General features: G+C 42.8%; 2 protein-coding genes across 2 annotated transcripts in view; both read left to right on the top strand.

The window, feature by feature from the left end:
• Positions 1-4814, top strand: part of ZC3HAV1 (zinc finger CCCH-type containing, antiviral 1) — a 67345-nt gene extending 62531 nt beyond the window's left edge. The window contains exon 13 of the mRNA XM_060020969.1: positions 696-4814. Within this exon, the coding sequence (XP_059876952.1) occupies positions 696-958 (263 nt within the window). The 3' untranslated portion in view covers positions 959-4814. The remainder of the gene's footprint in view (positions 1-695) is intronic.
• A 3028-nt stretch (positions 4815-7842) lies between these two features.
• On the top strand, positions 7843-15893 carry ZC3HAV1L (ZC3HAV1 like). Its single transcript, XM_060020022.1, has 4 exons — positions 7843-8290; positions 9267-9402; positions 13578-13836; positions 15030-15893. The coding sequence occupies exons 1-4, from the start codon at positions 7914-7916 to the stop codon at positions 15164-15166; spliced, it is 909 nt and encodes a 302-aa protein (XP_059876005.1). The 5' UTR covers positions 7843-7913; the 3' UTR covers positions 15167-15893.
• The last annotated feature ends 123 nt before the right edge of the window (positions 15894-16016 follow it).

The raw sequence follows: 16016 nt of genomic DNA, 5'->3' as shown, positions 1-16016 counted from the left end.
TCATCGTAAATACAGCAAATTCATTTTACTTATTAATTTTTGCATAGAAAATCAGAATTTGCAATATATACTCCTTTAAAGGGCAGAAAAACATTGGGCAATAATAAAAATAAAACCAGGAAATTTTAATTTGTCAGGAAATGGTTGTTGATCTGCTGCGTTTGGAAACATCAGTGATTATCAGAGGTTGTTTTAGGATTGAGGCGATGGATCAACTGTCTGAAGAGCTCTGCCAGGGTCGGTTGTTTGCTCGTGCTACATCTCGTCCCCATTTTCCCTTTTTCCAGAACCTTCCCATAGTAGTAAATGACTTTTCCTCCTTAGAATGTACACAATATAATACTCTGTTAGAGTATCTTTGGTTTATCAGTTACAGTTCAACTTGCCTTGCATGAATTGGGCCACTGTGATATCAGCAGTTGCTCATGGTATCCGGTGGCTTAACCCCATACCTGTGAATCCTGCGGAGTAGCAGATGTTTCTGTTATTTCAGTAGGGTTACACACTGTATTCAAGTGTACTTGCATAATGAACATTTTTTTAAGTACAAAGGAAAGTTATAAGTATCAGTAAGCTATTGCTGACATATATACTTGGTCAATGCCTATCATGGGATTATGTGTAAATAATCTTATAAACTGTATATCTTCTTTTATAATAATTCTTAACCTTTTTCTTTTCCTGATTATTTCTAGGAAATTACTTCACAAAAGATGCCATTAATTCCCATAAAAATTGCCTGTGTGATCCCAAAAACATCGTTATGTTTGTAGCCCGAGTCCTGGTTGGAGATTTTATTGAAGGACATAAGGCTTACATGAGCCCTCCTCTGCGGTATGACAGCTGTGTGGATACAAGGTTGAATCCCTCTGTTTTTGTCATCCCTCAGAAAGATCAGATTTACCCAGAATATGTGATTGAATATACGGAAACAGACAAAGCCTGCGTGATTAGTTAGAAATGTTGGTTACAGCGTCATAAAGGATGCCATTACTATTCTGTTCACTTATAGAACCAGACTGCCCCAGATAATAGTTAAACTTACATTTCCTCTCCTATAAATGCCTTTGATCAGTGGTTCCCAAACTTTGCTGCACATCTGAATCATCTGGGAAGCTCTAAAACATTCCACTGTCCAGATTTCACCCCATTCCAACTAAATCACTTTTTCTGGGGATGAGAGCCAGGAAGAGGATTGAAACGTGTCTAAAGTTTGGGAATCACTGCCTTAGATGTAACTGATACAGGCTCACTTCTAAAACTTCTGTAATTGCAGCAAACTTTCTCTCCCAACTACTCTTTTAGTTTATTGCATGACATGGTTTTGTTTTGGTTAAACTGAAAGAAAATTAATTTGGGAAATTTGAGAGAAATTTAAAAATGCCTATTGAAATAAAGAGATAAGACAGTACAAGCAAATCTTGGATGGAAGATTGTGAAAAGTTGGCAGAAAATTCTTAGGGATACACTGGGGAAAAAAATGTAAGGGCAATTTAAATGCTAGCACGGACATAACTGCAGTATTATACCTTTTCTTTGTGGTGAAACTGATTTGGGGGCATGCATCTCTTTATCTCTACGTTTATTTAGGACACTCCATCCAGGTTGACTCTTTCTGAAATTCAATAAAAAAAGCTGCTCAGTGGGGCTCAGAGAGAAGCAACCAACTGGAGTTAACTGCCCATTTGGGCTCTACGAAATGACGGCAAAGTAGACATTTATATTCTAACTAATATGATTACAGAGAAGGCTTTTTTCAGGTCAGACTTTCATGAAGTGTTGGTTGGTATCTTGGGGGACTGAGTTGCAGTAACCAGATTCACACAAGCACGACTGAGAGATCTGAGAGCTGTTGTAGTCGTTCCCTGTGGCAGTTGAGGCTCGTCAGGAAATGAGGAGCAGGGCCCTCTGCTGAAGGATGGGCCCCTAAGGAGGTGAGATGAGTTTCCTAGTGAGACAGAATCAGAACGAAGAGAACAGTGCCCCAAACAAGGCTCGCACCTGCTAGGGGCTTCTTTTTCTAAATATGACGGATTGTGTGGAATTGCAGCACAATCAGTTTTTAGAGCAGCTGAGGTGCCTGGAACAAGAGTTCCTTTCTTATTACGAATCAGGGTTTTCCTTCTAATTTTCGTTTTCAACATTGCATAGGAGTCGCCAACATTTCCTGTTACAGTTCCTTCCAGCAGGTATGTTATAAAAATTAATTAGCATTAGAGTTGATTTTATATTAGATTTTAGAGCAGTGCAGAGATCTCTACAGCTCCTTGGCTTTTAAAGAGCTCCAACAGTAACAAATGTATAAGATACGTTTTAGGGTAGGGTTATTTTTTGAGAGGCTTGCCGAAAATATTTTCATTTGCTTATTTTTTTCATGGTAGCTTCTGTTTTGGAGTTTTCACTTCCTGATCTTGACCCTCACATGGTAGAGATGCTATGTATCCAACTCTGTCCGACTGCCCACTGGACATCTCTAGCTGGATCTTTCACAGCCGTCTCTAATTCAGCATGTCCACAATTGAGCTCTCCATCTGCCTATCTCAAACAAATCAGTTTTTCCCCCAGAAAAACATCTGCTCAAGCAGAAATGCAGAAGTCATCCTTTCTTTCCCTCCTCCTGCACATCTAAGCAGTTCCCATGTTTTCCTCTTTAAATATCTCTTTGTCGCCTTTTAAGTTGTTCTTTGCTTAGCAGCAAGAATTTAAAACTTTTTACTTTCAAAACACAAATCTGATCATGCCTTTAGAATAAAGTTCAAAATCATCATCATGGCTCCAGAGGCTCTCTCCCTTCCCTATCCTCTCATTTATTTTCTTTCACAGTCACCCTGGCTTTCTTTCAGTTCTTCGGTGCCCCTTTTAACCTAGCTCGGTGGTTCTCACCCAGCATTCCTGCCTTTTTTTTTTTTTTTTTTTTAATGACAAATACTTTGTAACATCCTCTTCATTATCCTCAACATGCAATTCAGTGGTAATATACTCTACCTATAAACAATTTTAGAAGGAAAGTAAAAATTAAATAAAATTAATATCAACATAAAAGGGGATGAAAGGTACATAACTTGGGCACAACTATACTACAAGACCTCATTAAGTAGTCAGACGTTTACATCTACTTATAAAGAATAAATTTGAACTTAAAAGAAGGTAGGAGATCAGAAGCTATTCTGCATAAAGAAGTATGGGAAAATAAAAAAGCAGGGATACGAGTGGACATTGGAATCAAAACTAGTGATACAAAAAAAAAAACAAAAAAAAAACTAGTGATACAGTAACTTATCTGCATATGATAATACTTATTTCTATAAGAGAAAGAACGAACCCACCTTAACTGAAATGAAGATACTATGCAAGAAAATCTAGGGACTTCCCTGGTAGTCCAGTGGTTAGGACTCCATGCTTCCAATGCAGGGGGCAGTAGTTCGATCTCTGGTTGGGGAACTAAGATCCCACATGCTGTGTGGTGCAGCCAAAAAAATTTAAAAATTAAAAAAAAATAATAAAATAAAATAAACTTAAAAAAAGAGAAAATCTACAGATTGTCGAAATGGAGAAAATGAGGAAATAACTATATTCTTGCAGGCGAGCTCTAGGTCATACACGAATGTCTAGTGAGACATTCAAAATTCGTATAGCATGCAGAATAATTACTTATTGTGAGGAGCTGTCCAACGTATTGCAATATATTCAGCATACTTGGCTCTCACATACTAAATGCCAGTAGCGCCCTCTCCCCCACTGCCACTATGGTGGCAACCACAAACCCTATCAGATCTATTCACCTCTTTCAGAGCAATTTGTAACATCCCCTTCGCTGTCCTGAGATGATTCAGATACTACAATCTACATGAATTTCTTAAGAAATGAATTTACTGCCCTATCTATTATAATGGAGAAACAGAAGGAAAGAAGTTTGTAATAAAGATAAAATGAATATCAATGTGTAAATGCTTCAGCATGACCACGCTATACGACATCATGAAACAGATACCTACTTCTACTTATAGTGAATAGGTCTGGATTTAAGAGTCGATCAGAGGCTATTTCCTGTAAAGAAGTACAGGAGAAGGAAAGATTATTAGTATGGGTGACACCAGAATGAAAACCAGTATTAGGGTAAGTCATAACAGACCATATACCTTCTCTGTATGTGGGAAGGGAAAGAGCGTAGTTACGTTAATTGAAATAAGGATAATAGGACGAGACAAATTACAGATTGTCTAAGAGGAAAAAAGGAATTATATTTTCTCAGGCGAGCTGTAAGTCCTACATAAATGTCCAACAGGACATTAGAAAGTCGTATAGGGTACCGAATAATTCTTTGTGTGGGACTAACCCATACACTGCAGGGCATCTGTTTTCCCTAGCTACATCCACTCAATGCCAGTAAAAGTCCGCAATTATTGTGAAGCCAACAATCCGTCAATTTCTAAAATACCACAGTGAGAACCACTCAGTTAACACCTAGCATCTTTAGATTAGCTTACTAACCTCCATAAGGAGTCCGTCTATAGATTAAATTGGATGCTTGCGTCCCGGATCTCTGGTTTTTAAAACACTTTGCGCCTTACTTTGTTCATTTTAAGCATCTGTCCAACCTGGCGTTGTCTGCTTTCCGCATTAGAATGTGAGCTCCATGAGAGCTGAGTCACCCTGTCTTGTTCACTGTGCCGCCCCAGATACCTAGCTGACTGCTTGATATGCTGATACATTGGATAAATTTTGTTGAATAACGTAAGCTCAACTTCTTATAATTCAGTAGTTGTATTCCTTCCTGTTCTTCTCCAAGCTCCATTTGAGATTATCTAATAAAAGGAAATAAATATTAATTTTGGCTCTGCTGCTTTTATTTGCTCTATTTCCAGGTATCTCCAAAAAGATAATCAATTGCAGACACCCGTTTATTCAATGGGGGATAGAGGATGTGTGTTGCCCCTTCCAGCTTCATCACTGCAGGACTCAATGACCAAGGAGCCTTTAGCACACTGCCAGGGGAAGGTGGGGTGGCTGTGATGCAGAAGCCTGCAGTTGGTTGGCACATCTTTTGTCTAAGGGCTGAGACAGGGAGACGCTGGAAACTGCTGACGCACCTTAGGGGTGGGAACAGGGCCAGGCTGAGGCACAAAAGTTAAAAAAATGTAAATGATCTTCAGCAGAATTGTCCTATCAGTCACTCCTTCAAAAGCCCTTCTCCACTCTTTTTTTAAAAAATAAATTTATTTATTTATTTAGGCTGTGTTGCTGCACGTGGGCTTTCTCTAGTTGCGGCCAGTGGGGGCTACTCTTCGTTGCGGTGCGCGGGCTTCTCATTGCGGTGGCTTCTCTTGTTGCGGAGCACAGGCTCTAGGCGCATGGGCTTCAGTAGTTGTGTCACGCGGGCTTCAGTAGTTGTGGCTCGTGGGCTCTGGAGTGCAGGCTCAGTAGTTGTGGCGCACGGGCTTAGTAGCTCCGCGGCATGTGGGATCCTCCCAGACCAGGGCTCAAACCCGTGTCCCCTGCATTGGCAGGCGGAGTCTTAACCACTGTGCCACCAGGGAAGTCCCCACTCATTCGTTTTTATTTATTATTATTATTATTATTTTTTTCCGGTACGCAGGCCTCTCACTGTTGTGGCCTCTCCCGTTGCGGAGCACAGGCTCCAGACGCGCAGGCCCAGCGGCCATGGCTCACGGGCCTAGCCGCTCCGCGGCATGTGGGATCTTCCCGGACTGGGGCACGAACCCGTGTCCCCTGCATCGGCAGGCGGACTCCCAGCCACTGCGCCACCAGGGAAGCCCCTCATTCGTTTTTAATCATAAAGCTTTGGATGGAGAGAGAAAACCTTTATATGGCAACATAGATATGATTAAAGTGAAGGTAAAATTTGCCATTTGATATGGACTTCAATGTAAATAAAACAATGTATAGCCAACCCATTGCTGTCAAAAACACCTACATTCAAATATACAAAGTGGCATCAAACCAAGCATGAGCAGATGTTTGAGTTTTTCCACTTAGTCATTTGTTCCATTTGTTTATTTACTTTGCCGTAGCAGGCTCTCAATTTTTCAGAAATGTTTGATGTTGCTACTCCCCAAGGTTCTATCCTCCCATCTCTGTTCCTCACTTTATTTGTGCTGAGTGACCTTATCAGCTCTCACAGCTCCAATTACTAGTACTCTGATGTCACTCAAATAGATAGTCTCTTCAATCTTTCTTAAGCCCTTGATTTGTAAATACACCTGCCCACTGAGCATCTTCTCTTGGATTGCCCACTGCAAACAACACCATAAAAATTGAGATGATAATCCCTCAACTCCTGTTTCTCTTCTGTTATTCCTTATCCTGTCCCGCTTTTCTAGAAATCCATTCTCATTACTGCCAGGGATCTTTCTAAAACACCTATCCTACATTAGAAGTGTTAAGGAAAGTTACAGTTAACTTTTGTTAATTATGAAAATGATGTTAGGATTATGTAGGAAAATTTACCATATTTAAAAGTCATGCCTACTGAAGTATTTAGGATTGAATTATCTGGAAATTGAAATTGAAACTTACAAGTTCTCAGCCAAAACAATCAGGCAAATAAAATAGGACGAAGTGTTAAGATTTTATAACACGAGGAAATAGATATATATGGGTGCTTATTTCACTGTCCTCTTAATTTCCTGCTTGAAAAATTGTCTACTACAAATTTTTTTAAAAAACAAAAACAAAATAAAAAACACCTATCCTACAATATAGCCAGGCACTGTTTTTAAGTGTTGGGGATACAGCAAGGAGTAAGACACACAAAATTCCTGCTTTCACACGTTTGAATTCTACAAATATATAAGTAAGAAGAAAGACATGAGTGATAAGTTCCATGCAGAGACCTGGGTGCTACTTTAGGAAGGGCCTTGCTAAAGAGAAGACATTTAAGCTCAGAGTTGAATGACAAAAAGGAGACATCTAGAAAGGGGTGCGGGGGAGCATTCCAGGCAGAGGGATCCCCGTCACTTGCCAGCGGAAATTCCTTCAGTAGCTTCCCAAAGTCTTCCGTAAATCCAAATTTCTTAACACGGCAGAGAAGGTCTTCTGGCATCTGGAAGCTAAAGTGGCCTTCCTCTTTGGCTTCTTTATGTGACATTAGCTCGTTTAATCCTCACAACCGCCCTGTTAAGACAGCAACTCGGCTAGTTGAGTTCCTCAATTACGTTTTATTCATCTTTATACTCTGTTGCTGCATTAGCGGTTGGCTCAAAAATAGTCATTAAATCAGCGTGGTGTTGGGCAAAAAGATAGTTCCTTAGTAAATGTACAGGTCTAAACAGGTGCTGTCCAACAGAAATACAAAGTGAGCCATTTTACATTTTCTCATAGCTACATTAGAAGTAAAAGAAACAGATGAAATTATAATAACGTTTTATTTAAATATTATCAGTTTAACATCATGAATATGAAGTTTACACTCTGCATTCTAAAGTTTCCAAATCCGGTGTATGTGTATTTCACCCTTGAAGCACGTTCCAACTCGCACTGGTCACATTTCAAATGCTCAACTGTGGCTGGTGGCTAGGTCCTGAGGTCTTCCTCTCCCAGCTACCTAACGCCGTCCAGCTACGCAACTTCTACCACATTCCCTGTTTCATCTTCTTTGTAGCCCTTACCAGTATCTCAGATTCCCCCCGACTCTACGAGCCCCTCCAGACGAGGACTTAACCTTGAAGGGTGCCTGGCGCAGAGCAGGCGCTCAATCAAGTCTGTCCCCGCCCGATCCGCGCCCAGGGTGGACCCAGGCCCCGGGTCCCGCCTCTCTGCGCCGCGGCCCGCGGGCGGCCGCCCCTCGCCCACCCTCCCCCCGGCCCGCCCCGGGAACGGGGTTTGTAGTCGTGGACGTGACTGGGAGGAGTCTGCCCGCCTCGGATTTCCGCACGAGGAGCCGGGCCGCGACCATGGCGGAGCCCACGGTATGCTCGTTCCTCACCAAGGTGCTGTGCGCCCACGGCGGCCGCATGTTCCTGCAGGATCTGCGCGGCCACGTGGAGCTCTCGGAGGCCCGGCTGCGGGACGTGCTGCGCCAGGCCGGGCCCGACCGCTTCCTGCTGCAGGAGGTGGAGGTGCGGGAGGACCCGTGGGACGCCGAGGCCGAGGTGGCGGCCGGCGAGGGCTGCGCGGGCGGCGGCGGCGGCGGCCCCTCGGCCTGGCGGGTTGTGGCTGTGTCCTCCGCGCGCCTCTGCGCTCGCTACCAGCGCGGCGAGTGCCAGGCCTGCGACCAGCTGCACCTCTGCCGCCGCCACATGATGGGCAAGTGCCCGAACCGCGACTGCTGGTGAGGCTGCGGACGGGTCGGGGCGGCGGGCGGGACGCGGCGGTCAGGGCGCACGGGCCGCGGGCCTGGCCTGGCCAGCCGGAAGCGGGACCCAGCTAAGCAGTAAGAAAAGGGGTCGTTGGTCCGGGCCTGACGCCCCCCTCCGGAAGGGCGGAAGGAAAGCCCCGGGAAGGGGCCTCTCAGGGTCCTTCGCTGGGAGGCCTCCCCGCGCTCCCAGCTGCGGAATGAGGCGGAAGATCGTCGGGACTTGGACTTCTCAACAGCTTCCCCCGCCCCACATTGCAGCTTCTTCCCCCCCCCCCGCCCCCCGAGATCTTCCACAGCACGGCCGGAATAAACAGGTTGGGACTTTTGCGTTCATTTCCACCAGTGGCCCTTTGGGGGCCATTTGAGGACCCCATGAGATTCATGGATCCTTTATCCAGAGATCGGCCCTTCCCACTTGAGCACAGTTTTACAGACGCGAGTCTGTGCTCTCTAGGTTTAGAAAGAGCGGTTTACTTTGCCTCCCCCGCTCCAGGAAACTGAGGGCTGGATGATTTGGAAGAGGTCGTTAGAGGTGGCCTCCTAACTCCAGTCTTCCTCGGTTTCCTCTAGCCCCCCAAAGCGGAGTGGGGGGAGGAGGCACGCTTTCTGTTTAAGGTTGGTGGATGGTGGGGTGCGCAGCCGCTTGGGGTGGAGAAGGCCCAGTGCGGTCCTCTGCAGAACCCACCCACGGGCACCCTCTGTCAAGGCAGATGACTGGGGGAGGGGTCCCTTTGGCCTTAAAGCATCCTCATTCAGAATTAAATGGCTCTGAGAGGGGAGTTGCTTCATCCCAGCTTTCTTATTATCAGAGCTTATTAGACTGTAGTATCCATGGGTTCATGGAAAATTGCATAACTTCACCTGCAAGTTGAAAGTGACCCTAGGGAAGGGATTTGACAGTCTGGCCCCTCCTTCATCTGGGCCTCTGATCTAGACCTTTGTGTTCTAGGTCTACCTGCACCCTTTCTCATGATATCCACATACCTGTCAACATCCAAGTCCTGAAAAACCAGGGACTGTTTGGTCTCAATGAGGCCCAGCTTCGGATCCTTCTTTTGCAGAATGACCCCTGCCTTTTACCAGAGGTGAGTCACTAAGGAGTCACCCTCATATTGTCTGCACCTTGAAAAAAGTCAGGGGAGAACATCAACAATCTGCTTACAGAGGACAGCCTGAGGGGAAGGGGGGTGGGTATGATACAGTGCTGGCCTTTCTGCAGTCTATGATTTTATTGGGCTTTTATACACAAGAAGTGTGGTATAGAAATAATAATAATGGCTACTGTTTTTTTTGAGTTCTTACTGAATGCTGAGTAATTCGTATACCTTAGCTGATTAATAATAGCCTATGAGTGAGGTATGCCTGTCCCCATTTTACAGGGGAGGCAACTGAGGCTCGATTAAATAACTTGCCCAGGGTCACATAGAAAATGGCAGATTTGAATTTAGTTTTGTCTGATTACGAAGCCTGTGTTCTGTGAATTACCTGTTTATACTTTTGTTGACTTTTCTATCCAGGCGTTTGTCTTTTCCTGTTAATTCATAAGATGTCTTTAACGATACAGATCCCTTTTTTGGTCACATTTGTTACAAATATCCCCCCCATTTACTTTTTGGGGGCTTTAGATATTAATTTGGATTGTTTTGGAACTACATTATGTTGTTCCAAAGGTCCCCATTATAACTGCTATAATGGCAGAATGAGTACATTTGTATCTGTTTAGCTATACACAAAGAATTTTTTAAACGGAAGGGTTGGAATCCCCAAAGAAAGTATTACGAGAGATCTTGGCAGGAAGGGAGAGGAGGATGCGGCAGCTATAGGGGGGCGGGGGGGGCGGTCTGTTTTGTCTCAGAGAGAAGGGGCAGTGCAACTTCTGTTTACCTTTAGTGTTGATGAGTTTTTTTGACTTATAGAAGCTTAACATTTTTCGGTTGTTAAACTTAATGCATTTTTTTCTTTATGGCTTCTACCCGAGTACCCTGGGTCCAGCCTCATCTTGTCATACTAGACTATGTCAGTGTTCTGTGAGCAGTTGATGGGTTAGCTGCATTTAAGATAGGAGCCTGCCTTCGGTCTAATCATCTGGAACTGGAGGTGTGTGGCGTGTGGCACAAAACACGGCCACTTAGGCAGCAGGGACCTTGGACAAGCACAGTGGATGAGGCAGGAGTGGTACCTCACGTCTCGTGTGTGAAAATGCCTGGTGATTCCTTTCTGCCACACTCCTAAAGATTCAGTATGTAATATAGGTACAGTACACATAAAAAATCAATAAGGGGCAAGTATTGTGATATTGTGATTTATAATAAGAAATATATATTTGGTCTTTGTCTCTGCCCCTGGCACAGAGTTCCTAAGACCCTTGGAATTTCCTAAATTTTTTTTTTAACTTTTTATTTTATATTGGATTATAGTTGATTAACAATGTAGTGATAGTTTCAGGTGTACAGCAGAGTGATTCAATTATACATATACATGTATCTATTTTTTTCATATTGTTTTCCCATTTAGGTTGTTACATAATATTGAGCAGAGTTTCCTGTGCTATACAGTAGGTCCTTGTTGGTTATCCATTTTACTTTTTTTAAAAATTAATTAATTTATTTACTTATTAATTTCTGGCTGTGTTGGGTCTTCGTTGCTGCGCGTGGGCTTTCTCTAGTTGTGGTGAGCAGGGGCTGCTCTTCGTTGCGGTGAGCGGGCTTCTCACTGCAATGGCTTCTCCTGTTGCAGAGCACAGGCTCTAGGTGCGCGGGCTTCAGTAGTTGCAGCACCTGGGCTCAGTATTTGTGGTGTGCGGGCTTCAGTAGTTGTGGTACACAGGCTTAGTTGCTCCGTGGCATGTGGGATCTGCCCGCACCAGGGCTCGAACCCATGTCCCGTTGGCAGGCGGATTCTTAACCTCTGCACTACCAGGGAAGTCCCTGGTTATCCATTTTAAATATAACAGTGTGTACATTTCAAACGTGAGAGCGATAAAAAGTGACTTTTGTTATGTTCACGTGGTGACTTTTGGAAAGCCTCTAGGTAACCTAGGGATGGGAGCTGGTTTCCCTAATAACCAGTCATGTGATTAGAAGGTTGGAACTTTCAGTCCCACTCCCACCTCCTGGGAGGGAAAAGGGCCTAGAGATTGAGTTCAATTACCAATGGCCCGTGATTTAAACAATCATGCCTATGTAATGAAGCCTCCATAAAAAACCCAAAAGGATGGCTTTAGGAGAGCTTCCAGGTTGGTGAACATGTGGAGGTGCCGGGAGAGTGGCGCCCAGATAAAGCATGGAAGCTCCACACCCTTTCCCACATACCTTGCCCTATGCATCTCTTCCATCCAACTATTCCTGAGTTATATATCCTTTTATAATAAACTGGGCATAGAGACTCAAACCATCATATCTTAAAATATAAACTACTTTCATTAAACTGTGTGATACTGGTTCCAGAATGTACAGGAGATCAAAGAAAACAGATCCTAGACCTAGCCCCCAAGTCAGAATAATCTATTGCTTCAAGATTTACTAGAGCTGAGCAATTAAGACCATATGTGCTTACTACTGTCTTGTAGAAGCCTTAACTTACACTCATTTTGTGAGTTTTTTTACATTTTTATTTTAATGCTTATATTTTTCAAAAAACTGTTCTGGCTTCCTGTTTCTTTTTTTCATTAATTGATTCTCACTTCTTTCCTTTTTCAGATGAGCTTTGGAATCATTCAAATTCCTAAAACTATTTTATAGGAATTCTTTGGGGGAGGTAGGAATTGCACTAAAATTATGGGTTCATTTTAGAAAATTGGCATCACAATCACAGGCAGCATACCGTGTTTTGGCTTACTGATTGAAGTATAATTGATGTGCAGTATTATGTTGGTTTCATATGTGTGACGTTTAAATACATATGGAATGATCACCATGGTAAGTCTAATAATCATCTGTCTGCATACAAAGTTATTACAGTATTATTGACCATATTCTTTATGCTGTATATTATATCACCATGACTTTAAAAAAATTTTTTATTGGAGAATAGTTGATTTACAATGTTGTGTTAGATTCTGCTGTACAGCAAAGTGAATCAGTTTTACAGACACATATATCCACTCTTCTTTAGATTCTTTTCCCATGTAGGTCATTACGGAGTATTGAGTAGAGTTCCCTGTGCTATGCAGTAGGTCCTTATTAGTTATGTTTTATATATAGTAGTCTGTATATGTCAATCCCAATCTCCCAATTTATCCCTCCTCCTTTCCCCTCTGGTAACCATAAGTTGTTTTTTTTTTTTACATCTGTGACTCTATTTCTGTTTTGTAAATAAGTTCATTTGTATCATGTTTTTAGATTCCACATATAAGCAGTATCATATGATATCTTTGTCTTACTTCACTCAGTATGACAGTCTCTGGATCCATACGTGTTGCTGCAGATGGCATTATTTCATTCTTTTTTTTTTATGGCTGAGTAATACTGCATTGCATGTATGTGCCACATCTTCTTTATCCATTCCTCTGTTGATGGACATTTAGGTTGCTTCCATGTCCTGGCTATTGTAAATAGTGCTGCAATGAACATTGGGGTGCATGTATCTTTTCGAATTACGGTTTTCTCTGGATATATGCCTAGGAGTGGGATTGCTGGATCATATGGTAGCTCTAGTTTTAGTGTCCATACTGTTCTCCATAATGATTGTACCAATTTACATTCCCACCAACAGTGTAGGAGGGTTCCCTTTTCTCCACACCCTTGCCAGCATTTATTTGTAGATTTTTTGATGATGGCCATTCTGACAGGTATGAGGTGATACTTCATTGTAGTTTTCATTTGCATTTCTCTAATAATTCGTGATGTTGAGCATCTTTTCATGTGTCTCTTGGCCATCTGTATGTCTTCTTTGGAGAAGTGTCTATTTAGATCTTCTGCCCACTTTTTTTTTTTTTTTTTTTTTTTTTGCGGTACGCGGGCCTCTCACTGTTGTGGCCTCTCCCGTTGCGGAGCACAGGCTCCGGACGCGCAGGCTCAGTGGCCATGGCTCACAGACCCAGCCGCTCCGCGGCATGTGGGATCCTCCTAGACCGGGGCACGAACCCGCGTCCCCTGCATTGGCAGGCGGACTCTCAACCACTGCGCCACCAGGGAAGCCCCCATGATGATTTTAACAGCCACTGATGATCAGAAGGTGCCATTTAGAGAAGCTGTCCTTTATTGGCTTAAGAGATACAGTGAAAATGAATGTCCTAAGTGTTGCTTCACTTCTGTACCAGGTCTGTTTGCTCTACAACAAAGGTGAAGCCCTGTATGGTTACTGCAACCTCAAGGATAAATGCAACAAGTTTCACGTGTGCAAGTCCTTTGTCAGGGGAGAGTGCAGGCTGCCGAAGTGCAAGCGGTCTCATCAGCTAATTCACGCTACATCCCTGCAGCTGCTGCAGGACCAAGGATTGAATATTCCAAGTGTCGTTAATTTTCAGATAATTGCTACCTACAAGCACATGAAGCTGCACAAGATGCTTGAAAATAAAGGTGAGACTCTCAGAGGTAGACAAAACACTGTCAACAGTGTAGTGCTGAGCTGAGAGTGAGTCTGGGGAAAAAGCACTTCCTAGGTTAATTGCTGCTCTGTCCTTGGGGAAGCTTCATCAGTCAACATTCTATGATATGGAGCTGTGGTTCTAACCAAAGGAGGGAAGGGATGGAGTTTATTTTCAGCGCTGCCAGCTAATAGCCTCTGCCCAAGTGTTTGAACAGTGTAGCTCCTCGGTAAGTTGGGGGTCAGGAAGTAGGAAGAACAGTCTTAACTGCTTTGGTAGGTGAAAAGAGGAGGGAGGTGGGCTAGTGACTAGAATCTAGGTAAGGATAATGTAGGGATGGCTTTCTTTCATTAAATTGAGTTAAAGTTTTTTCTTAAATTTTTAGGAAATTTTAACGACATTACAGAAGAATTTGGAAAATAGAGAGTAAAAATAAAAATCACATATGACTCCACTCACTCTAATCCATAATAATTGGTACTATTTAATTATAGGCCCTTCAGTCCTGTTACTAGAAAATACTAGTCCAGTGGTGGTCAAAGTCTGCATTAGTTTAGTATCTTTCGTTTTCACGTTCTACTGCATCATAAATATCTTCTCATATTGCCACATAGTCTGTCCTTTTTTAAGGTCTATAAAGTGTGGCTTGGTTTTCTTAAATCACAATGCAAGAGTACTTATTCCATTAGATTTGCTTATAGCTGAAAATCAGTTTCATTGGGTGGTGGGCTTTGGAGAATTGCTGATAGGAAAACCAGATCATCAAAGTCAGAGTCCCTAAGCTTTACTATGGAATTTTCTTGTGTTGGGATGGTAGTGGCCGACTATGAGTGGTGGTTTGAAGGTAGGGAGGGTTCTGCATGTACCAGTGTCAGAGGCTGTGTAGTTGTGTCCCTAAATGGTGGCAGGGACATTCTGCCCTGTACTGTGGGTAGGGCCTGTTATTCTCTTGATCTGGTCTTGTTTAGTGGGTCTCTCCTAGCTATGAAATGTGACTTTCTGCTTGCTGTTGAGATATATAAATATATATGTATATTTTACTCCGGAAGACACGAACTCTCCAAATACAAAGTGTTGGGAGTTTTATCGGTGATCTGATTAGCTGGGCTGATGATCCCAACGTAGAATGAAATTTAGAGTAAAGGGGTATGTCAGGAAACCTCATCTTTTTCTTCTTCTTTTTAGATAATTCAGCTTCTTCTGCTGAGCATTCCCAGGGCCTTGAGAAACAAGGAGTACACGTAGCTAGGGCTGCAGAGGCTGGTCCTCTGGTCTCTGGCCCTGCTGCGTCAGCCAAGAAGCCATGTGCAGGTAAACCTTAGAGGATGTCAGCGAAATAAGAAGAACGTTGTCCAATTGGAAGGTCTGAAAACAAAGCTTCTGTTGAGATTTAATTTGTAACCATTCACTCATTTAATCGTTTATTAATAATAGCCATAATGATACCTACCTCACAGGTGGTGGTGAGAATTAAAGAAGATGGAGAAGGAGAAAATGCCAGATTGGGAGGATAAAATTGGGGGTGCGTGGTTGAGGATGAGGTTAGACATTGAACAGGCAAAGGGAGAGTAAAACCTGAGAGTAGATGAGGTCAGTCCTGGGCAAATCCTGCAGTTCCTGAGAGCTTTCCCCGGGCTGGCCGGCCAGAGCTCTTAAAGGGGCAGGCTCCTGCGGACTTGTTCTGAGACCCAGCCAAGTGCTTTTCTGTACGCCCATATACATAGTTTTTACATTGTGGTATTCAGGGACTACATACACTTTATGCTCTTTTTTTTTTTTTTTTGCTTAATATTCCATAAGCATCTCTCCATATTTGTTCACATTTATCATGTGTAATCATTTTCATGCACAGATACACTAATGTATCATCGTTTGCTTAACTAGTTCCATTATTCTGGGATATATTGATTCTAACAAATTTTGAATATAACTCTTTTCTTAAAATCCACGCAATATTAAGTTTTTACGTTATTCTTTACTTTTGCTTCACGTATAGTTGCTGAATGATACTCTTGATTTTCATTTCTTTAAAAATACATGCGGGAATTCCCTGGCGGTCCAGTGGTTAGGACTCTGTGCTTCCATTGCAGGGGGCATGGGTTAAAAAAAAAAAAATATATATATATATATATATATATATATATATGCAAGTAAATATTCTTCCGTATGTCT

This window comes from Delphinus delphis, chromosome 9, assembly GCF_949987515.2.
Source record: "Delphinus delphis chromosome 9, mDelDel1.2, whole genome shotgun sequence".
NCBI lineage: Eukaryota > Metazoa > Chordata > Mammalia > Artiodactyla > Delphinidae > Delphinus > Delphinus delphis.
Note: the sequence above shows the minus strand (reverse complement) of the source record. Positions and strands in the feature narration are given on the sequence as shown.